The sequence below is a fragment of the Diabrotica undecimpunctata genome, unplaced genomic scaffold (genome assembly GCF_040954645.1).
Source record: "Diabrotica undecimpunctata isolate CICGRU unplaced genomic scaffold, icDiaUnde3 ctg00000571.1, whole genome shotgun sequence".
Classification (NCBI taxonomy): Eukaryota; Metazoa; Arthropoda; class Insecta; order Coleoptera; family Chrysomelidae; genus Diabrotica; species Diabrotica undecimpunctata.
Window position 1 is genome coordinate 871,534 of NW_027311886.1, and position 22,818 is coordinate 894,351.

A 22,818-nucleotide genomic window follows, 5' to 3' on the forward strand; every position below is an offset into this window, starting at 1 on the left:
TAGAATACGGCCGAGGCAATAAGTTTATGCCTGTCGTAAGAGGCGACTAATGGGTAGGAGTCGAGAGGTGAAGAGTGTATTTGTGTGTGTGTGTGCGTGTGTGCGTGTGTGTGTGTTCGTTCGGCTCGCAGAGATAAGAACACGGCCGTGGCAAGAAGTCCCTGAATATCGTAAGAGTCGACTAATGGGTAGGAGTCGAGAGGTGAAGAGTGTATGTGTGTGTGTATGTGTGTGTGTGTGTGTCCGTTCGGCTTGCAGAGATTAGAATACGGCCGAGGCAATAAGTTTATGCCTGTCGTAAGAGGCGACAAATGGGTAGGAGTCGAGAGGTGAAGAGTGTATTTGTGTGTGTGTGTGTGTGTGCGTGTGTGCGTGTGTGTGTGTCTCCGTTCGGCTTGCAGAGATAATAATACGTCCGTGGCAAGAAGGCCCTGCATGTCTTAAGAGGCGACTAATGGATAGGAGTCGAGAGGTGGAGAGTGTGTGCGTGTGCGTGTCCGTGTGCGTGTGCGTGTGTGCGTGTGTTCCTATGTGCGTGTGTTTGTGTGTGCGTGTGTGTGTGTGTCCGTTCGGCTTTCAGAGATAAGAACACGGCCGGGGAAAGAAGGCCCTGCCTCTCGTAAGAGTCGACTAAAAGGTAGGGGTCGAGAGGTGAAGAGTGTATGTGTGTGTGTATGAGTGTGTGTGTGTGTGTCCGCTCGGCTCGCAGAGATATGAATACGGCCGTGGCAAGAAGGGCCTGCCTGTCTTAACAGGCGACTAATGGATAGGAGTGGAAAGGTGGAGAGTGTGTGCGGGTGCGTGTGCGTGTGCGTGTGCGTGGGTGCGTGTGTGTGCGTGTGTGCGTGAGTCTGTGTGTAAGTGTGTGTGTCCGTTCGGCTCGCAGAGATAAGAACACGGCCGTGGCAAGAAGGCCCTGCCTGTTATAAGAGGTGACTAATGGATAGGAGTTGAGAGGTAGAGAGTGTGTGCGTGTGGGTGTGCGTGTGCGTGTGTGCGTGTTTGCCTGTGTGCGTGTGTTTGTGTTGTGTGTGTGTGTGTCCGTTCGGCTTTCAGAGATAAGACACGGCCGTGGCAATAAGTCCCTGCTTGTCGTAAGAGGAGAATAATGGGTAGAAGTCGAGAGGTGAAGAGTGTATGTGTATGTGTGTGTGCGTGTGTGCGTGCGTGTGTGAGTGTGTGTGTATTTGTGTGTGTGTGAGTGTGTGTGTGTGCGGTCGTCTCGCAGAGATAAGAACACGGCCGTGGCAAGAAGGCGCTGCCTGTCGTAAGAGGCGACTAATGGGTAGGAGTCGAGAGGTGAAGAGTGTATGTGTGTGTGTGTGCGTGTATGCCTGTGTGTGCGTGTGTGAGTGTGTGTGTATGTGTGTGTGTGTGTATGTGTGTGTAACCCTTCGCTCGCAGAGATAAGAAAACAGCGGTGGCAAGAAGGCCATGCCTGTCGTAAGAGGCGACTAATGGATAGGAGTCGAGAGGTGGAGAGTGTGTGCGTGTGCGTGTGCGTGTGCGTGTGTGAGTATGTGTGTGTTCGTTCGGGTTGCAGAGATAAGAACACGGCCGTGGCAAGAATTCCCTGCCTGTCGTAAGAGGAGAATAATGGGTAGGAGTCGAGAGGTAAAGAGTATATGTGTGTCTGTGCGTGTGTGCGTGCGTGTGTAAGTGTGTGTGTATGTGTGTGTGTCAGTGTGTGTGTGTCCGGTCGGCTCGCAGAGATGAGAACACAGCCGTGGCAAGAAGGCCCTGCCTGTCGTAAGAGGCGACAAATGGGTAGGAGTCGAGAGGTGAAGAATGTATGTGTGTATGCGTGTGTGCGTGTTTGTGTGTGTATGAGTGTATGTGTGTGTGCGTGTGTACGTGCGTGTTTGCGTGTGTGTGTGTGAGTGTGTGTGTATGTGTGTGTGTGTGTCCCTTCGCTCGCAGAGATGAGAAAACGGCCGTGGCAAGAAGGCCCTGCCTGTCGTACGAGACGACTAATGGGTACGAGTCGAGAGGTGAAGAGTGTATGTGTGTGTGTGTGTGCGTGTGTGGGTGTGTGTGCGTGTGTAAGTGTGTGTGTATGTGTGTGTGTGTGTGTCTGTTTGGCTTGCAGAGATAAGAATACGGCCGAGGCAAGAAGGCCCTGCCTCTTGTAAGGGGCGACTGATAAGTAGGAGTCGAGAGGTGAAGAGTGTATGTGTGTGTGTGCCTGTGTGCGTGTGTTTGTGTGTGTGTGTGTGCGTGTGTGTGTGTGTCCGTTCGGCTTGCAGAGATAAGAACACGGCCGTGGCAAGAAGTCCCTGCCTATCGTAAGAGGAGAATAATGGGTAGAAGTCGAGAGGTGAAGAGTGTATGTGTGTGTGTGCGTTTGTGCGTGCCTGTGTGAGTGTGTGTGTATGTGTATGTGTCAGTATGTGTGTGTGTGTCCGGTCGGCTCACAGAGATGAGAACACGGCCGTGGCAAGAAGGCCCTGCCTGTCGTAAGAGGCGACTAATGGGTAGGAGTCGAGAGGTGAAGAGTGTACGTGTGTGTGTGTGCGTGTGTTCGTTTGTGTGTACGTGTGTATGTGTTTGTGCGTGTGTAAGTGTGTGTGTGTATGGGTGTGTGTGTCCGTTCGACTTGCATAGATAAGAATACGGCCGTGGCAAGAAGGCCATGCTTGCTGTAAGGAGCGACTAATTGGTAGGAGTCGAGAGATATAGAGTGTATGTGTGTGTGTGTTTGTTCCTTTGTGTGTGCGTGTGTAAGTGTGTGTGTGTGTATGTATGTGTGTGTCCGTTCGACTCACAGAGATAAGAACTCGGCCGTGGCAACAAGTTCCTGCCTGTCGTAAGATGCGACTAATGGGTAGGAGTCGAGAGGTGAAGAGTGTATGTGTGTGTGCGTGTGTGTGTGTGCGTGTGTGAGTAGGTGTGTTCGTTCGGCTCGCAGAGATTAGAATACGGCCGAGGCAATAAGTCCATGCCTGTCGTAAGAGGCGACTAATGGGTAGGAGTCGAGAGGTGAAGAGTGTATTTGTGTGTGTGTGTGTGCGTGTGTGCGTGTGTGTGTGAGTGTGTGCCTGTATGTGTGTGAGTGTTTGTGTGTGCGGTCGGCTCGCAGAGATAAGAACACGGCCGTGGCAAGAAGGCCCTGCCTGTCGTAAGAGGCGACTAATGGGTAGGAGGCGAGAGGTGAAGAGTGTATGTGTGTGTGTGTGCCTGTGTGCGTGTGTGTGCGTGTGTGAGTGTGTGTGTATGTGTGTGTTTCCATTTGGCTTGCAGAGATAAGAATACGGCCGAGGCAAGAAGGCCCTGCCTGTCGTAAGAGAAGAATAATGGGTAGGAGTCGAGAGGTAAAGAGTGTATGTGTGTCTGTGCGTGTGTGCGTGCGTTTGTGAGTGTGTGTGTGTATGTGTGTGTCAGTGTGTGTGTGTCCGGTCGGTTCACAGAGATGAGAACACGGCCGTGGCAAGAAGGCCCTGCCTGTCCTAAGAGGCGACTAATGGTTAGGAGTCGAGAGGTGAAGAGTGTATGTGTGTGTGTGTGAGTGTGTGTGTGTCCGTTCGGCCTGCAGAGATAAGAATACGTCCGTGGCAAGGAGGCCCTGCCTGTCTTAAGAGGCGACTAATGGATAGGAGTCCAGAGGTGGAGAGTGTGTGCGTGTGCGTGTGCGTGTGCGTTTGCGTGTGCGTGTATGCGTGTGTGCCTGTATGCGTGTAAGTGTGTGTGTATGTGTGTGTGTGAGTGTGTGTGTGTGCGGTCGGCTCGCAGAGATAAGAACACGGCCGTGGCAAGAAGGCCCTGCCTGTCGTAAGAGAAGAATAATGGGTAGGAGTCGAGAGGTGAAGAGTGTATGTATGTCTGTGCGTGTGTGCGTGCGTGTGTGAGTGTGTGTGTGTATGTGTGTGTCAGTGTGTGTGTGTCCGGTCGGCTTACAGAGATGAGAACACGGCCGTGGCAAGAAGGCCCTGCCTGTCCTAAGAGGCGACTAATGGTTAGGAGTCGAGAGGTGAAGAGTGTATGTGTGTGTGTGTGTGCGTGTGTGCGTGTGTGTGCGTGTGTAAGTGTGTGTGTGTGTATGTGTGTGTGTCTGTTTGGCTTGCAGAGATAAGAATACGGCCGAGGCAAGAAGGCCATGCTTGGTGTAAGGAGCGACTAATGGGTAGGAGTCGAGAGATGAAGAGTGTACGTGTGTGTGTGTGTGCGTGTGTTCGTTTGTGTGTACGTGTGTATGTGTTTGTGCGTGTGTAAGTGTGTGTGTGTATGGGTGTGTGTGTCCGTTCGACTTGCATAGATAAGAATACGGCCGTGGCAAGAAGGCCATGCTTGCTGTATGGAGCGACTAATTGGTAGGAGTCGAGAGATATAGAGTGTATGTGTGTGTGTGTTTGTTCCTTTGTGTGTGCGTGTGTAAGTGTGTGTGTGTGTGTGTATGTATGTGTGTGTCCGTTCGGCTCACAGAGAAAAGAACTCGGCCGTGGCAAGAAGTTCCTGCCTGTCGTAAGATGCGACTAATGGGTAGGAGTCGAGAGGTGAAGGGTGTATGTGTGTGTATGCGTGTGTGAGTAGGTGTGTGTCCGTTCGGCTCGCAGAGATTAGAATACGGCCGAGGCAATAAGTCCATGCCTGTCGTAAGAGGCGACTAATGGGTAGGAGTCGAGAGGTGAAGAGTGTATTTGTGTGTGTGCGTGTGTGCGTGTGTGTGTGAGTGTGTGCCTGTGTGTGTGTGAGTGTGTGTGTGACCGTTCGGCTTGCAGAGATAAGAACACGGCCGTGGCAAGAAGTCCCTGCCTGTCGTAAGAGGCGACTAATGAATAGGAGTCGAGAGGTGAAGAGTGTATGTGTGTGTGTGTGCGCGTGTGTTTGTGCGTGTGTGAGTGTGTGTGTATATGTGTGTGTGTCCGTTTGGCTTGCAGAGATAAGAATACGGCCGAGGCAAGAAGGCCCTGCCTGTCGTAAGAGAAGAATAATGGGTAGGAGTCGAGAAGTGAAGAGTGTATGTATGTCTGTGCGTGTGTGCGTGCGTGTGTGAGTGTGTGTATGTGTATGTGTGTGTCAGTGTGTGTGTGTCCGGTCGGCTCACAGAGATGAGAACACGGCCGTGGCAAGAAGGCCCTGCCTGTCGTAAGAGGCGACTAATGGGTAGGAGTCGAGAGGTGAAGAGTGTATGTGTGTGTGTGTGCGTGTGTGCGTATGTGTGCGTGTGTAAGTGTGTGTGTATGTGTGTGTGTCTGTATGGCTTGCAGAGATAAGAATACTGCCGAGGCAAGAAGGCCATGCTTGTTGTAAGGAGCGACTAATGGATAGGAGTCGAGAGATGAAGAGTTTACTTGTGTGTGTGCGTGTGTTCGTTTGTGTGTACGTGTGTATGTGTTTGTGCGTGTGTAAGTGTGTGTGTGTATGGGTGTGTGTGTCCGTTCGGCTTGCATAGATAAGAATACGGCCGTGGCAAGAAGGCCATGCTTGCTGTAAGGAGCGACTAATTGGTAGGAGTCGAGAGATAAAAAATGTGTATGTGTGTGTGTGTGTTTGTTCCTTTGTGTGTGCGTGTGTAAGTGTGTGTGTATGTATGTGTGTGTCCGTTCGGCTCACAGAGATAAGAACTCGGCCGTGGCAAGAAGTTCCTGCCTGTCGTAAGATGCGACTAATGGGTAGGAGTCGAGAGATGAAGAGTGTATGTGTGTGCGTGTGCGTGTGCGTGTGTGCGTGTGTATCTGCGTGTGAGCGTGCGTGTGTGTGTGAGTGTGTGTGTATGTCCGTTCGGCTCGCAGAGATAAGAACATGGCTGTAGCAAGAAGGCCCTGCCTCTTGTAAGGGGCGACTAATAGGTAGGAGTCGAGAGGTGAAGAGTGTATGTGTGTGTGCGTGTGTGCGTGTGTGTGAGTATGTGTGTGTGTCCGTTCGGCTTGCAGAGGGAAGAATACGTCCGTGGCAAGAAGTCCCTGAATGTCGTAAGAGGCGACTAATGGGTAGGAGTCGAGAGGTTAAGAGTGTATGTGTGTGCGTGTGTGTGTGCGTGTGTGAGTATGTGTGTGTGTCCGTTCGGCTTGCAGAGATAAGAACACGGCCGAGGCAAGAAGGCCCTGCCTGTCCTAAGAGGCGACTAATAGGTAGGAGTCGAGAGGTGGAGAGTGTGTGCGTGTGCGTGTGCGTGTGCGTGTGTGCGTCTGTGTGTCTGCGTGTGAGCGTGCGTGTGTGTGTGAGTGTGTGTGTATGTCCGTTCGGCTCGCAGAGATAAGAACATGGCTGTAGCAAGAAGGCCCTGCCTGTTGTAAGGGGCGACTAATGGGTAGGAGTCGAGAGGTAAAGAGTGTATGTGTGTGTGTGTGTGTGTGCCTGTGTGCGTGTGTGTGCGCGTGTGTGAGTATGTGTGTGTGTCCGTTCGGCTTGCAGAGATAAGAATACGTCCGTGGCAAGAAGTCCCTGAATGTCGTAAGAGGCGACTAATGGATAGGAGTCGAGAGGTGGAGAGTGTGTGCGTGTGCGTGTGCGTGTGCGTGTGTGCGTGTGTGCCTGTGTGCGTGTAAGTGTGTGTGTGTGCGGTCGGCTCGCAGAGATAAGAACACGGCCGTAGCAAGAAGGCCCTGCCTGTCGTAAGAGGCGACTAATGGGTAGGAGTCGAGAGGTGAAGAATGTATGTGTGTATGTGTGTGTGTGCCTGTGTCCGTGTGTGTGCGTGTGTGAGTGTTTGTGTATGTGTGTATGTCCGTTTGGCTTGCAGAGATAAGAATACAGCCGAGGCAAGAAGGCCCAGCCTATCGTAAGAGGCTACTAATTGGTAGGAGTCGAGAGGTGAAGAGTGTACGTGTGTGTGCGTGTGTGCGTGTGTGTGTGCGTGTGTAAGTATGTGTGTGTGTCGGTTCGGCTTGCAGAGATAAGAGCACGGCCGAGACAAGAAGGCCCTGCCTGTCGTAAGAGGCGACTAATAGGTAGGAGTCGAGAGGTGGAGAGTGTCTGCGTGTGCGTGTGCGTGTGTGCGTGTGTGTGTCTTCGTGTGAGCGTGCGTGTGTGTGTGAGTGTGTGTGTATGTCCGTTCGGCTCGCAGAGATAAGAATACGTCCGTGGCAAGAAGTCCCTGAATGTCGTAAGAGGCGACTAATGGGTAGGAGTCGAGAGGTTAAGAGTGTATGTGTGTGTGTGAGTGTGTGTGTGTCCGTTCAGCCTGCAGAGATAAGAATACGTCTGGGGCAAGAAGGCCCTGCCTGTCTTAAGAGGCGACTAATGGATAGGAGTCGAGAGGTGGAGAGTGTGTGCGTGTGCGTGTACGTGTGCGTTTGCGTGTGCGTGTGTGCGTGTGTGCCTGTGTGCGTGTAAGTGTGTGTGTATGTGTGTGTGAGTGTGTGTGTGTGCGGTCGGCTCGCAGAGATAAGAACACGGCCGTGGCAAGAAGGCCCTGCCTGTCGTAAGAGGCGACTAATGGGTAGGAGTCGAGAGGTGAAGAGTGTATGTGTGTGTGTGTGCCTGTGTGCGTGTGTGTGCGTGTGTGAGTGTGTGTGTATGTGTGTGTGTCCGTTTGGCTGCAGAGATAAGAATACGGCCGAGGCAAGAAGGATCTGCCTCTTGTAAGGGGCGACTAATAAGTAGGAGTCGGGAGGTGATGAGTGTATGTGTGTGTGTGCGTGTGTGTGTGCGTGTGTGAGTATGTGTGTGTGTTAGTTCGGCTTGCAGAAATAAGAACACGACCGAGGCAAGAAGGCCCTGCCTATCGTAAGAGGCGACTAATAGGTAGGAGTCGAGAGGTATAGAGTGTGTGCGTGTGCGTGTGCGTGTGCGTGTGTGCGTGTGTGTGTCTGCGTGTGAGCGTGCGTGTGTGTGTGAGTGTGTGTGTATGTCCGTTCGGCTCGCAGAGATAAGAATACGTCCGTGGCAAGAAGGCCCTGCCTGTCTTAAGAGGCGACTAATGGATAGGAGTCGAGAGGTGGAGAGTGTGTGCGTGTGCGTGTGCGTGTGCGTTTGCGTGTGCGTGTATGCGTGTGTGCCTGTATGCGTGTAAGTGTGTGTGTATGTGTGTGTGAGTGTGTGTGTGTGCGGTCGGCTCGCAGAGATAAGAACACGGCCGTGGCAAGAAGGCCCTGCCTGTCGTAAGAGGCGACTAATGGGTAGGAGTCGAGAGGTGAAGAGTGTATGTGTGTATGTGTGTGCCTGTGTGCGTGTGTGTGCGTGTGTGAGTGTGTGTGTATGTGTGTGTGTCCGTTTGGCTGCAGAGATAAGAATACGGCCGAGGCAAAAATGATCTGCCTCTTGTAAGGGGCGACTAATAAGTAGGAGTCGGGAGGTGAAGAGTGTATGTGTGTGTGCGTGTGTGCGTGTGTGTGTGCGTGTGTGAGTATGTGTGTGTGTCCGATCGGCTTGCAGAGATAACAACACGGCCGAGGCAAGAAGGCCCTGCCTGTCGTAAGAGGCGACTAATGGGTAGGAGTCGAGAGGTGAAGAGTGTATGTGTGTGTGTGCCTGTGTGCGTGTGTGTGTGTGCGTGTGTGAGTATGTGTGTGTGTCCGTTCGGCTCACAGAGATAAGGACTCAGCCGTGGCAAGAAGGCCCTGCCTATCGTAAGAGGCGACTAATAGGTAGGAGTCGAGAGGTGAAGAGTTTATGTGTGTGTGTGCGTGTGTGCCTGTGTGTGTGCGTGTGTGAGTATGTGTGTGTGTCCGATCGGCATGCAGAGATAACAACACGGCCGAGGCAAGAAGGCCCTGCCTGTCGTAAGAGGCGACTAATGGGTAGGAGTCGAGAGGTGAAGAGTGTATGTGTGTGTGTGCCTGTGTGCGTGTGTGTGTGTGTGCGTGTGTGAGTATGTGTGTGTGTCCGTTCGGCTCACAGAGATAAGGACTCGGCCGTGGCAAGAAGTTCCTGCCTGTCGTAGTAGGCGACTAATGGGTAGGAGTCGACAGGTGAAGAGTTTATGTGTGTGTATGTGTGTGCGTGTGTGTGCGTGTGTTAGTATGTGTGTGTGTAACGATGCTCTGATCATTTAATAGTTCGAACCGTGGGAGTGTCAATATTTGCGCATCCGCTTCTACAACCTGACGGCGTAGTGGGATTCAAACGGCTATTTAAGGCGTGTGAATAGCGGAATTAGACAGTCTTGTAGCTAGCGCTCTAGGCCCCCTGACTCGCCGGTGTAGTGAACCAGCGAGCCATTCTGGACAGAGATAGTTCCGTATTGAGGATCGTACTCTGTCCCTAACCAAGCGGAACCCATCGGTATTGCGTATTGAGCATTACCGTGGATCTGCACAGAACCAACCGGGACAGAGATTTCCGTATTGAGGATCATACTCTGTCCTTAGCCAAGCGTAACCCGTCGGCATTGTGTATTGAACATTGCCGCGGGTCTGCACAGCTAAATATTTTGTTTGCGAGCACATTCGGAGCTTTCGCTGAATTGAAGCGAAAGCGAATATATTAGTAGTACTAATTAATTTCTTTTCTTTTATAGACGTTTGCCGGGGAATTCATTCATCGCGGGACCCAGACGGAAACGTAGAATTCATTTTGTTTTTGTTTTATAAGTATACAACGTAGAATTCCTTTTTTTAATTTTTATTTATTGTATATACTAAATTAATAGATTTATTTTTATTTCAAACCTGTGTTTTACTGAGTCTGTCGCCCCGAAAGAGCTACCCATCACATGTGTTAGTTCGGCTTGCAGAAATAAGAACACGACCGAGGCAAGAAGGCCCTGCCTATCGTAAGAGGCGACTTATAGGTAGGAGTCGAGAGGTGAAGAGTGTATGTGTGTGTGCGTGTGTGCGTGTGTGTGTGAGTGTGTGAGTATGTGTGTGTGTCCGTTCGGCTTGCAGAGATAAGAACACGGCCGAGGCAAGAAGGCCCTGCCTGTCGTAAGAGGCGACTAATAGGTAGGAGTCGAGAGGTGGAGAGTGTGTGAGTGTGCGTGTGAGTGTGTGCGTGTGTGTGTCTGCGTGTGAGCGTGCGTGTGTGTGTGAGTGTGTGAGTATGTGTGTGTCCGTTTGGCTTGCAGAGATAAGAATACGTCCGTGGCAAGAAGTCCCTGAATATCGTAAGAGGCGACTAATGGGTAGGAGTCGAGAGGTTAAGAGTGTATGTGTGTGTGTGCGTGTGTGAGTGTGTGTGTGTCCGTTCGGCCCGCAGAGATAAGAATACGTCCGTGGCAAGAAGGCCCTGCCTGTCTTAAGAGGCGACTAATGGATAGAAGTCGAGAGGTGGAGAGTGTGTGCGTGTGCGTGTGCGTGTGCGTGTGCATGTGTGCTTGTGTGCCTGTGTGCGTGTAAGTGTGTATGTATGTGTGTGTGTGAGTGTGTGTGTGTGCGGTCGGCTCGCAGAGATAGGAACACGGCCGTGGCAAGAAGACCCTGCCTGTCGTAAGAGGCGACTAATGGGTAGGAGTTGAGAGGTGAAGAGTGTATGTGTGTGTGTGCCTGTATGCGTGTGTGTGCGTGTGTGAGTGTGTGTGTATGTGTGTGTGTCCGTTTGGCTTGCAGAGATAAGAATACGGCCGAGGCAAGAAGGATCTGCCTCTTGTAAGGGGCGACTAATAAGTAGGAGTCGGGAGGTGAAGAGTGTATGTGTGTGTGTGCGTGTGTGCGTGTGTGTGTGCGTGTGTGAGTATGTGTGTGTGTTAGTTCGGCTTGCAGAAATAAGAACACGACCGAGGCAAAAAGGCCCTGCCTATCGTAAGAGGCGACTAATAGATAGGAGTCGAGAGGTGAAGAGTGTATGTGTGTGTGTGCGTGTGTGCGTGTGTGTATGCGTGTGTGAGTATGTGTGTGTGTCCGTTCGGCTTGCAGAGATAAGAACACGGCCGAGGCAAGAAGGCCCTGCCTGTCGTAAGAGGTGACTAATAGGTAGGAGTCGAGAGGTGAAGAATGTATGTGTGTGTGTGAGTGTATGAGTGTGTGCGTGTGTGCGTGCGTGTGTGCGTGTGTGTGTGTGAGTGTGTGTGTGTCCGTTCGGCTCGCAGAGATAAGCAAACAGCCGTGGCAAGAAGGCCATGCAAATCGTACCGGGCGACTAATGGGTAGGAGTCGAGAGGTGAAGAGTGGGCGACTAATAAGTAGGGTCGAGAGGTGAAGAGTGTATGTGTGTGTGTGCGTGTGTGCGTGTGTTTGCGTCTGTAAGTATGAATGTGTGTTAGTTCAGCTTGCAGAGATAAGAACACGACCGAGGCAAGAAGGCCCTGCCTAACGTAAGAGGCGACTAATAGGTAGGAGTCGAGAGGTGAGGAGTGTATTTGTGTGTGTGCGTGTGTGCGTGTGTGTGTGCGTGTGTGAGTATGTGTGTGTGTCCGTTCGGCTTGCAGAGATAAGAATACGTCCGTGGCAAGAAGGCCCTGCCTGTCTTAAGAGGCGACTAATGGATAGGAGTCGAGAAGTGGAGAGTGTGTGCGTGTGCGTGTGCGTGTGCGTGTGCATGTGTGCGTGTGTGCCTGTGTGCGTGTAAGTGTGTGTGTATGTGTGTGTGTGAGTGTGTGTGTGTGCGGTCGGCTCGCAGAGATAAGAACACGGCCGAGGCAAGAAGGCCCTGCCTGTCGTAAGAGGCGACTAATAGGTAGGAGTCGAGAGGTGAAGAATGTATGTGTGTGTGCGTGTGTGCGTGTTTGTGTCTGTGTGAGTGTATGTGTGTGTGCGTGTGTGCGTGCGTGTGTGTGTGTGTGTTTGTGAGTGTGTGTGTGTATGTGTGTGTGTCCCTTCGGCTCGCAGAGATAAGCAAACAGCGGTGGCAAGAAGGCCATGCAAATCGTACCGGGCGACTAATGGGTAGGAGTCGAGAGGTGAAGAGTGGGCGACTAATAAGTAGGAGTCGAGAGGTGAAGAGTGTATGTGTGTGTGTGCGTGTGTGCGTGTGTGTGCGTGTGTGAGTATGAGTGTGTGTTAGTTCGGCTTGCAGAGATAAGAACACGACCGATGCAAGAAGGCCCTGCCTAACGTAAGAGGCGACTAATAGGTAGGAGTCGAGAGGTGAGGAGTGTATTTTTGTGTGTGCGTGTGTGCGTGTGTGTGTGCGTGTGTGAGTGTGTGTGTATGTGTGTGTGTCCCTTCGCTCGCAGAGATAAGAAAACAGCGGTGGCAAGAAGGCCATGCCTGTCCTAAGAGGCGACTAATGGGTAGGAGTCGAGAGGTGAAGAGTGTATGTGTGTGTGTGCGTGTGTGCGTGTGTGTGCGTGTGTGTGTCTGTTTGGCTTGCAGAGATAAAAATACGGCCGAGGCAAGAAGGCCTTGCCTTTTGTAAGGGGCGACTAATAAATAGGAGTCGAGAGGTGAAGAGTGTATGTGTGTATGCCTGTGTGCGTGTGTTTGTGTGTGCGTGTGTGTGTGTGCGTGTGTGTGTGTGTGTGTCCGTTCGGCTTGCAGAGATAAAAATACGGCCGTGGCAAGAAGGACATGCCTGTCGTAAGAGGCGACTAATGGGTAGGAGTCGAGAGGTGAAGAGTGGATTTGTGTGTGTGTGTGTGTGCATGTGTGTGCGTGTGTGCGTTCGTGTGTGTGTGAGTGTGTGTGTCCGTTCGGCTTACAGAGATAAGAACTCAGCTTTGGCAAGTAGTGCCTGCCTGTCGTAAAAGACGACTAATGGGTAGGAGTCGAGAGGTGAAGAGTGTATGTGTGTGTGTGTGTGCGTGTGTGCGTGTGTGTGCGTGTGTAAGTGTGTGTATGTGTGTGTGTGTGTCCCTTCGCTCGCAGAGATAAGAAAACAGCGGTGGCAAGAAGGCCATGCCTGTCGTAAGAGGCGACTAATGGATAGGAGTCAAGAGGTGGAGAGTGTGTGCGTGTGCGTGTGTGTGTGTGAGTGTGTGTGTATGTGTGTGTGTCCCTTCGCTCGCAGAGATAAGAAAACAGCGGTGGCAAGAAGGCCATGCCTGTCGTAAGAGGCGACTAATGGGTAGGAGTCGAGAGGTGAAGAGTGTATGTGTGTGTGTGCGTGTGTGCGTGTGTGTGCGTGTGTGTGTGTCTGTTTGGCTTGCAGAGATAAAAATACGGCCGTGGCAAGAAGGACATGCCTGTCGTAAGAGGCGACTAATGGGTAGGAGTCGAGAGGTGAAGAGTGGATTTGTGTGTGTGTGTGTGTGCGTGTGTGTGCGTGTGTGTGTTCGTGTGTGTGTGAGTGTGTGTGTCCGTTCGGCTTACAGAGATAAGAACTCAGCTTTGGCAAGTAGTGCCTGCCTGTCGTAAAAGACGACTAATGGGTAGGAGTCGAGAGGTGAAGAGTGTATGTGTGTGTGTGTGTGTGCGTGTGTGCGTGTGTGTGCGTGTGTAAGTGTGTGTGTATGTGTGTGTGTGTGTCCCTTCGGCTCGCAGAGATAAGAAAACAGCGGTGGCAAGAAGGCCATGCCTGTCGTAAGGGGCGACTAATGGGTAGGAATCAAGGGGTGAAGAGTGTATGTGTGCGTGCGTGTGTGCGTGTGTGCGTGTGTGTATGCGTGTGTGCGTATGTGTGTGAGTGTGTGTGTGTCCGTTCGGCTCGCAGAGATAAGAACACGGCCGTGGCAAGAAGGCCATGCAAATCGTACGGGGCGACTAATGGGTAGGAGTCGAGAGGTGAAGAGTGTATGTGTGTGTGTGTGTGCGTGTGTGAGTGTGTGTGTGCGTGTGTGAGTATGTGTGTGTGTCCGTTTGACTTGCAGAGATAAGAACACGGCCGAGGCAAGAAGGCCCTGCCTGTCGTAAGAGGCGACTAATAGGTAGGAGTCGAGAGGTGAAGAATGTATGTGTATGTGCGTGTGTGCGTGTTTGTGTGTGTGTGAGTGTATGTGTGTGTGCGTGTGGGCCTGCGTGTATGTGTATCTGTTTGTGAGTGTGTGTTTGTATGTGTGTGTCCCTTCGGCTCGCAGAGATAAGAAAACAGCCGTGGCAAGATGACCATGCAAATCGTACGGGGCGACTAATGGGTAGGAGTCGAGAGGTGAAGAGTGTATGTGTGTGTGTGCGTGTGTGAGTATGTGTGTGTGTGTCCGTTTGGCTTGCAGAGATAAGAACACGGTTCAGGCAAGAAGGCCCTGCCTGTCGTAAGAGGCGACTAATAGGTAGGAGTCGAGAGGTGAAGAATGTATGTGTGTGTGCGTGTGTGCGTGTTTGTGTGTGTGTGAGTGTATGTGTGTGTGCGTGTGGGCCTGCGTGTATGTGTGTCTGTTTGTGAGTGTGTGTGTGTATGTGTGTCTCCCTTCGGCTCGCAGAGATAAGAAAACAGCCGTGGCAAGAAGGCCATGCAAATCGTACGGGGCGACTAATGGGTAGGAGAGTAGGGAGGAAATAGCGTAGGAGCAGAGGAGCACGGAGCACCTGCATACACCTGTCCCTAATTTGCATACACCTGCCCTAATTTGCATACAGCTGTCCCTAATTTGCATACACCTGTCCCTAATTTGAATGTGCTCCCTAATTTGCATACACCTGTCCCTAATTTGAATGTGCTCCCTAATTTGCATACACCTGTCCCTAATTTGAATGTGCTCCCTAATTTGCATACACCTGTCCCTAATTTGAATGTGCTCCCTAATTTGCATACACCTGTCCCTAATTTGAATGTGCTCCCTAATTTGAATGTGCTCCCTAATTTGCATACAGCTGTCCCTAATTTGAATGTGCTCCCTAATTTGCATACACCTGTCCATAATTTGCACACAGGTGCTGCTAATTTGCATACAGCTTTGCATGTGCTCGCTAATTTGCGTACACCTCCCACCCTAGATATGTGAACACATGTAAAGGGGTATAAGAAGTCTTGTATTGTGTGTGTTATTTAGTTTTTAACAATGAGTGGTAAAGTGCAGATGCCTAACGTGTTTTTAAGTGAACGTCGATTTTACTTAAACCCATCAAATACCAAATATGTGTCCATCTGTTTAGCCCACGAATTTAACTTTGAACCAAGTGTTATAATCAGTGGATACAAACATGATTGTGTCTTATTCAGTCAAACCGATTGGATCAAATTTTTATCCCATAAAAATGTGATCGATAATTTTATGGCGGGAAATCACCAACAACCAATTAAAGATGGAGATTTTCTGCTAGAATTCATGCAGCTTCCATGCATGTTAGTTGTAAAAATTATCAAAGGTGATTCACAGATCATGTTGGGTGCTAATTCAATAACATCAATATGGAAAATACTACCGCTTCTTAATTACCATTTAGAAACCCTAAAGAAGGAAGAATTTACCAACTCCTTAGAAATATTAAAGCTGGGGGTGGATTCCAACAACCCGATTGAATCCGGGCTTAAGATTATGGAGCCCATTAAGAATATAAATAAGACGACTTATGGTATAGCTTTAGAGTTACTCTATAGATACCCTGGACTATTCAATGGTCAAATTTAACGAAAATGTTCGTATTCACTACGTTGAAGCCAATTGTCCATGCAGAACCAGATACTGGGAATTCATGGTTGCTGACAGAATGAGGTTCCGACGTGGGATAGATGAAACTGCTAAAATTATTAATCCTGTACTAGATATAAGACATAGAAATAAAATACAATCATAAAAAGTTTTTTTATTTGTTTCACTAATATTAGGACAAATTTTGATAAGGAACTTTGTAATATATAGAACAAAAATAAAAAACAATTTTAAAAAATATATTTTAATTTATTACATTGTTTTAATTTATTACATTATTTTTGTTAATCCAAGAATTATGAGAACTATTCATTCCCATCCATTTTACATATACCTTGTTGCCTTTCCTCCTCAACACCTTCTCCACTAAATAAATATCAGGAAACCGGGTTTTTTGTAATTCTTCACTGTAAAAAGCACCTTGAATTTCTTCTTTTCGTGAATCTTCCAACAAATAAGTTACTGGATTGGTTTGCTTAACTTTTCTTATTCTAAAAATCTCATTTGTCCAGTTGGGCAAATAACCCTTAGTAAACAAACTCCTATGTTTTGAAATTCGGACGTAATCACCAACTTTTAATTTATGTTTCCTGGGATCAATGGTTTTAAGGTAATTATAGGCAGTTATATTCCCAGCATTTTTTTCATTGACTTGGCTAGGTGCGAAACCTGTAGTTAAATGTTTAGTATTATTGTATTTTTTTACAATATCAGAAAGATTGGTTACCCATTTATAAGACCCTTGTAAACTAAACTGCTTCCACAACATTGATTTTATGGTTCTTATTACTCTTTCCGCGATACTTGCCTTTAGATTGGAAAATGTACTATAGTGGTTAATATTGTGTGATTTCATAAGAGAGTTAAAATTGGAATTGTAAAATTCAGTTCCCAAATCTGTTTGAAGGTTTTTTGGAAATGTTTTCATTTTATTCAAAATTTTTTCCATTGCTTTTGTTATCTCAATTCCCGTTTTTCGTTTAACAGGTTCTGCCCACACAAATTTGCTAAATGCATTTATAACAACAAGAATATATTGGTATCCCTTATTCACTTTGGCATAAGGAATCATTACGGCTAAATCTGCTTGAACCAAATCATTTAACCCTTTTATGATTACATGTCTTCTTCTATAATTTTTTCTCGCTGGTCTATGTATCTCTTCAATTACTTGACTTTTAGACATTTTTTTCTAAAGGACATTGGATAGTTATATGCACCAATACGTTGGGATGAGTGCCTAATTGAAATGAAATCTTATCACCTTTCTGAAAAGTTTTACCTATTAATTCATGGTATTTATACTGTACAGAATTTAATATTACTGGAGCGTCAAATGCATAATGTTGTATGCTCTCTATTTTTCCATTTACGGAGAAGACATAAGCTGTTCCACCATTTTCAAGAACGTAGTATTCTTTATTCAAATTTAATTTTTTTTCTCCTCTTAGTGTTAAAACGAATTTACTGTAAAATGTAGAAGCGTCGCAAACAAAATATAGTTTACTCGGTCTTGATAAATTTTTACATGATTTTAAAAAATGGTTACCAAATTTACTTACAGGCATTTTGATAATTATATCTACACTTTTGTGTTTATATATCTTTTTCTAAAGGACACTGGAGAATAAAGTCTACAATTATTAAAGGTAAATTAGTTAACTTGAATTGAATTGTATCTCCCTTTTTTATTTGAACACCAACCAATTCATTCAATTTATATGTTTTAGAATTAATTTTAACAAATCCATCGAAATAAAGTACTTTCAAAACGGATTCAATTTTACAACTAAACGGAAATGGAAAAGTGGTCTCCATGTTTTCCAAAATATAATAATTTTTATTAATTTTTAAATTTTCATGTCCTCTTATACGATAAAAACATTTGCTAAAAAAAGTTTCTGGATTAGCTGTAAAATATAAGGGTACCGAAATGTCATCACTACAAGTTTTTGACTCGGATAAAAAGTGAGTTCCGAAACGGTTTATTGGCATTATTGTATTATTCCACCTTCTCGAAGTTCTTCAATTATAGATATAATTTCATTCACGTGTCCGTCGTTTCCCGCAGCTTGTGATGCGATTAATAACCTTAATCTATCTATTATTTCATTAAAATTATCAAAGTATTTATACTCTAATGGCTTCCCACTATATTTTCTGAAAAGTGCACCACCCCTTTTTTTATAATGTTTAGCTAAATTTCGGGTAACAGGTCCCTGCGCTAAATTTCCAGGAAGTGAACTTAAACGAACTCTAGATGGTTGTGGTCTCGTTTCCAAAGCTGGTTTAATAATAAAATTATATTTATCCTTTATTTTTGACGGAATACTTTTTATAGGTAAGTCAGGATTATTGTTTCTATATATCGCATTTGTTCTACGTAAAATATCAATATATTCATTAACATCTGTTTTTTTAAACGATACTGGATTCGTTTTAAATAAAAGCTCGTAGAGCCCTGGAGTTCCCTTGTATCTTATATTATTGATAATAAGATCCGCGCCATCAAAATCAATTAGAGAATTTCCAATAGAAAATTTTTCAGTTTCCAAATCATGGTAAACTCCTAAATCATGGTCAAAATTACCTTTTGTGTCTTCAATGTTAGCTTTAATATATTTCTTTGGTAAAGGTGATGTATAATTCTCATAAAATTGATTCATTATATCTGGATTTGTAATCATTTGATTAAATTCTCTAAGCGTATCCTCAAAATACCGATTAATATCCTCATCCGTGGTATTAGTTTGTCCTTCTGACTCAAAAGTTTCTTCTGGTTGTCTTTCCCTTGGAATAATAGATTCATCACCAAAGTTGGTAGGTGTTTTTGATCCCCCAGGAAGTACACTCGTATTTGGAGAAGAAAATGCTAAGCGATAATTGGATTTTCGCATTTTGTAGTCTTTTGGTGTACTCAACTTGATTGGTTTATCAAACGAATATTGTGGTTCTTGTTTAATAGACGGAACAGTTTCCAGTTTATGTAAAAGTTCATTAAGTGGTTGTGTAATAGGTTTATAATTTTTTTCTAAAGCAGATTGAGACTGAGCTATGTCATGTTTTAAACTACGATACTTCTTCTTCAACGCTTGTCGTGATAAAAGCAGTTTTCGCGTAACTTTAGGATCCATTGTGTACTAGGAATGTTAGTTAAAAGCCTTATATACCTATCGAACCCATACCGATATCGACCCATTGATTTGGGAGAGTCTTTATCAATGACAAGAAATCCATATCTGTCTTTCCAACATAATGAGCACAAATCTTTAAATTGTTGGAAAGTCATGTCTATATTAACGTGATCGTCAAAAATATGTTTTAAATTTGTAAAGTCTTGTTGGAAAACTACAAGTAAATTAGAATTATCTCTAATTAATTGTTTTGGAATAGCACTGTATGTTTGACATAAATAAAAGCAATCTATATTTTTATGTCTCCCATAACAAAAATACCTTTGTACAATTTTTTGATCACACGATGGAATATCATCAAAAATAACTATTGAATTTTCTTTAATATCATCAGGAGATGGTACATTATTGGGATCATTATATCCTTCAAAGCCAATTTCTTTTATTGGCTCAACCAAGTTTCGCAAATATACATACTTTGGTTGATACAACGACTTGGAATATAAATATATATTCTCAAATCTTAGACCATTTGGATGCTCAATTAAAGACAATAATACATTCGTCTTGCCACAACCACTTGGTCCAACAACTAAAAACCTTCTGTTGCCACCAAAAAGATAACCATGTTTTACATGTTGTTCCTCTGTAACCTCATCATGGTTAGAAATAGGAAGAGAGAGTTTCTGCTTTTCAATCTTCATTAATAAAATGTTTTTAAAACTTTGGGGTATATATAGCCCATCTACTATATATATAAGTGAGACACCATGAAAAAAAAAGATTCAAGGGCATATAAAAAGAAAAGGGCGTGGATTATTAAACAAAATTATAAATAAGCTTCCATTAGAACTCCATCTTCCAGGATATTCATATTGTGGACCAGGAACCCGTTTACAACAAAAATTAGAGCGGGGAGATAAGGGAATTAATAAACTAGACGAGGCTTGTAAACACCACGATATTGCATACTCTACAAGTACTGATTTATCAACCAGACACAAGGCGGATCAGATTTTAGAAAACAAAGCTTGGGATATTGTAAAATCTAAAGACACACCGTTTGGACAGAAGGCAGCTGCTTGGTTTGTTACAACAGCTATGAAAGGAAAACGTAAGTTGGGAATGGGTCTAAGACGCAAAAAAGGTGGTTCTCTTCGTAAAAGAATAAATAAGAAAAAAAGGATCATTAAAACACCAAAGAAAGGTGGATTCCTTCCCCTACTTCTCCCACTAATCGGTGCTTTATCTGCTGTTGGGGGCCTTGGTACTACTATTTACAAGACCATTGGAGATGCGAAAGCTAATCGAATTAGTCTTGAAGAACAAAAACGCCATAATCTAGCCATGGAACAGAAAGGCAAAGGATTATATCTAAGACCTTATAAGGGCTATGGATTATACTTGAAGCCTTATTCAAAAAACTAAATCTTCCTCATCATGCTTTAACAAGTACTGATATAATAAAGCATGGTAAAGCTCTTCCTTTGTTTAGAGGTGTGTATATGAGAAATAATATGCCAAAAAAAATTCATAAAAACGAGTGTGGTGTTATAAATTTAGATTCTAATCGAGGAGTCGGAACCCACTGGGTAGCTTATGCAAAATCTAAGTCTAACGTAATTTACTTTGATTCTTATGGAGACTTACCCCCTCCAAAAAGCGTAATAAAGTATTTTTTAAGTAATGGCGATGTAAAAATATATTACAATTATGATAAAATCCAAAACGACTCATACAGGTGTGGTCATTACTCCTTAGATTTTCTATACAACTACTATAAATAGCAAACATTGATTGTTTACGTTTTAAAACAATGTCTTTCAACTTTACGCTTACTGGGAACGCTTCAAATCTGAGTTATAGTTTTAATCCTCCGATTTACCTTGAAGATGAATTCGATTACGAAATTGGGGTAACTAGTTTTTATAGTTTTAATAGTATTCCAAATATCGATGAAAACAATAACATTTTTCTCTGGAATATACGAAATGTTACTTATACCTATAAATTACCAAAGGGGTCTTATGAATTAGATGATATTACAAAACTTATAAAAGAAAACATGAAAAAGAGAGATAGTGATGCGACTATAGAAATTACTCCACAGTTATCATCCTCCAAAGTTATAATTAATAGTAATAGAGAAATTTCATTTCTTCCCGCGAATTCTATTGGGAAATTATTTGGATTTAAATCAGGGCTACTAGCAGCAAACCAGATACATATCTCAGACAACCCAGTGGAGATTTGGGGTGCAAACGCATTATGTATTGACTGTAACATAGCATCAGGTTCCTATTTAAACGGAAATCCAGTTCACATTATCCATCAGTTCTTCCCAACCGTACCAACTGGGTATAAAATAGTTGAGGTACCCCAAAATATTTTGTATTATCCAGTGAGTATTAAAACAATCTCTAACCTTACAGTAAAAATTATCAACCAAGCAGGTAAACTTGTTGACTTTGGAGGGGAGGAGGTTACTGTAAATCTACATCTTAGAAAACGTATATAATGGTTTTAGTTTTTTCTCGCGAACCAAAAACATATATAAAGAGATTACCTTCTACAAAAATAACTCCATCTCTACCAAAATCATATAAAAGGAGATTACCTTTTAAACAAATAACTCCATCTAATCGTCGCTTTCTTCAATCGTTAGGATTTAAAGTCTTGGTATAATGGAAATTCTTCACGTTACTGGTCAACCTTTTAATGATAACACTATTGAAGATTATCAGTTCCACACTTATCAACCATACATTCCTGGAAAATTGGGATACAATGATGAAATCCGTATTTCAGTACAAGATTTGGATAGTTTGACGTTTCCAGCAAATAGTTTCCTCTATATTGAGGGCAAATTAGCCACACATGACAATAAAACACCAACCAAAATAAAATTTATTAATAATAGTATAGCTTACTTGTTTCGTGAACTACGTTTTGAATTAAATGGGGTAATAATTGACTCAGTACGTGATGTAGGATTAGTATCAAGTATTAAAAACTATCTTAGCCTTAACGAAAATCAAAGCTTGCTATTGGAAAATGCTGGTTGGTTTCCAAAAATGAGTAGAATGGAAAATAATAGTGAAGTCCCTAAAAACAATGTTTTGGTAGATTCAAATGGAAACTTTAATGTGTGTATACCTTTAAGACTATTATCCGGATTCTTTGAAGATTTTAGAAAAATTATTATGAACATGAAACAAGAATTGATACTTATTCGATCAAATGATGATATTGATGCAGTAGTAAGCGAAGATGAGACTGAGCGTCCAAAAATTGACATTACTAAATTATATTGGGAGGTACCACATGTAACTCCTAGTATTCGAGAACAGTTGCGACTAAACAAAATTTCACATACAAACCAAGAACTACCTATTAAATTTCGAAGTTGGCAAATGATTGAATATCCAGCCCTAAATAACTCTACACGTCACACATGGTCAGTGCGGACTAGTACCAAAATAGAAACTCCACGACACATTGTTGTTGCTTTTCAAAATAACAGAAAATCAAAATTAACAAAAGATATGAGTAAATTTGATCATTGCACTTTAAAGAATATTAAAGTGTTTTTAAATTCTGAGAGGTATCCCTATAATGATCTTCAACTAGATTTTAAGACTAATAGGTTTGCCAAACTATATGAAATGTTTGCCAATTTCCAGGAGAGTTATTATCACATGACCTTAAACCAACCCATATTTAATCCAATTGACTTTAAAACAATTGCTCCACTTATACACATTGACTGCTCTCGTCAAAAAGAAGTAATTCAATCCGGATCTGTTGTGCTTCGTATAGAATTTGAGACAGATGAACCAACAACCTCTGATATCTCAGCCTATTGTCTAATACTTCACGAGAAAGAATTCACATATAACCCTCTAACAAAAATTGTGAAACAATTGTAAAATATTTATATTATACAAAACAGGTGAATGCAAATTAGGGAGCACCTGTATGCAAATTAATGAGCACCTGAAAATTAGGGAGTTTGTTTTAAATAGGGAGCAGCTGTATGCAAAGAGCAGGTACAGGTGTTGTAAAATTGTATCTAATGAGAGACTTCCCGTATGAGGACTGTATAAGGGTCAGGTGCTAATTATGGCATTATATGCGAAACTCTCTCATGCGCATGACTGAAAATTCTTTTAAAAATACAAATTATGCACTACACAAACTCAGTCTGTAATCATGTGCTTAATAGTAGATGTCCAAGGTTTTATTACCGAAAAAAATAAGTTTATCGTGAAAGAGTTTGCAAGTTATGATGGTCAAAAAATTAGTCATTTTTTTTTTAAACCACCATATCCGATACGATTATTGGGTCCTGAATATTATAATCAAGCTGTTTGGTTGATGAATAACCATCATGGATTGAACTGG

The 22,818-nt window shown here is 44.6% G+C and overlaps 1 protein-coding gene across 1 annotated transcript; it reads left to right on the forward strand.

Annotated features, from left to right (window-relative positions):
* The first annotated feature begins 21,098 nt into the window (after positions 1-21,098).
* LOC140431145 (uncharacterized) lies at positions 21,099-22,343 on the forward strand. Its single transcript, XM_072519058.1, has one exon. It carries the CDS (start codon positions 21,099-21,101, stop codon positions 22,341-22,343), a length of 1,245 nt encoding a protein of 414 aa, XP_072375159.1.
* The last annotated feature ends 475 nt before the right edge of the window (positions 22,344-22,818 follow it).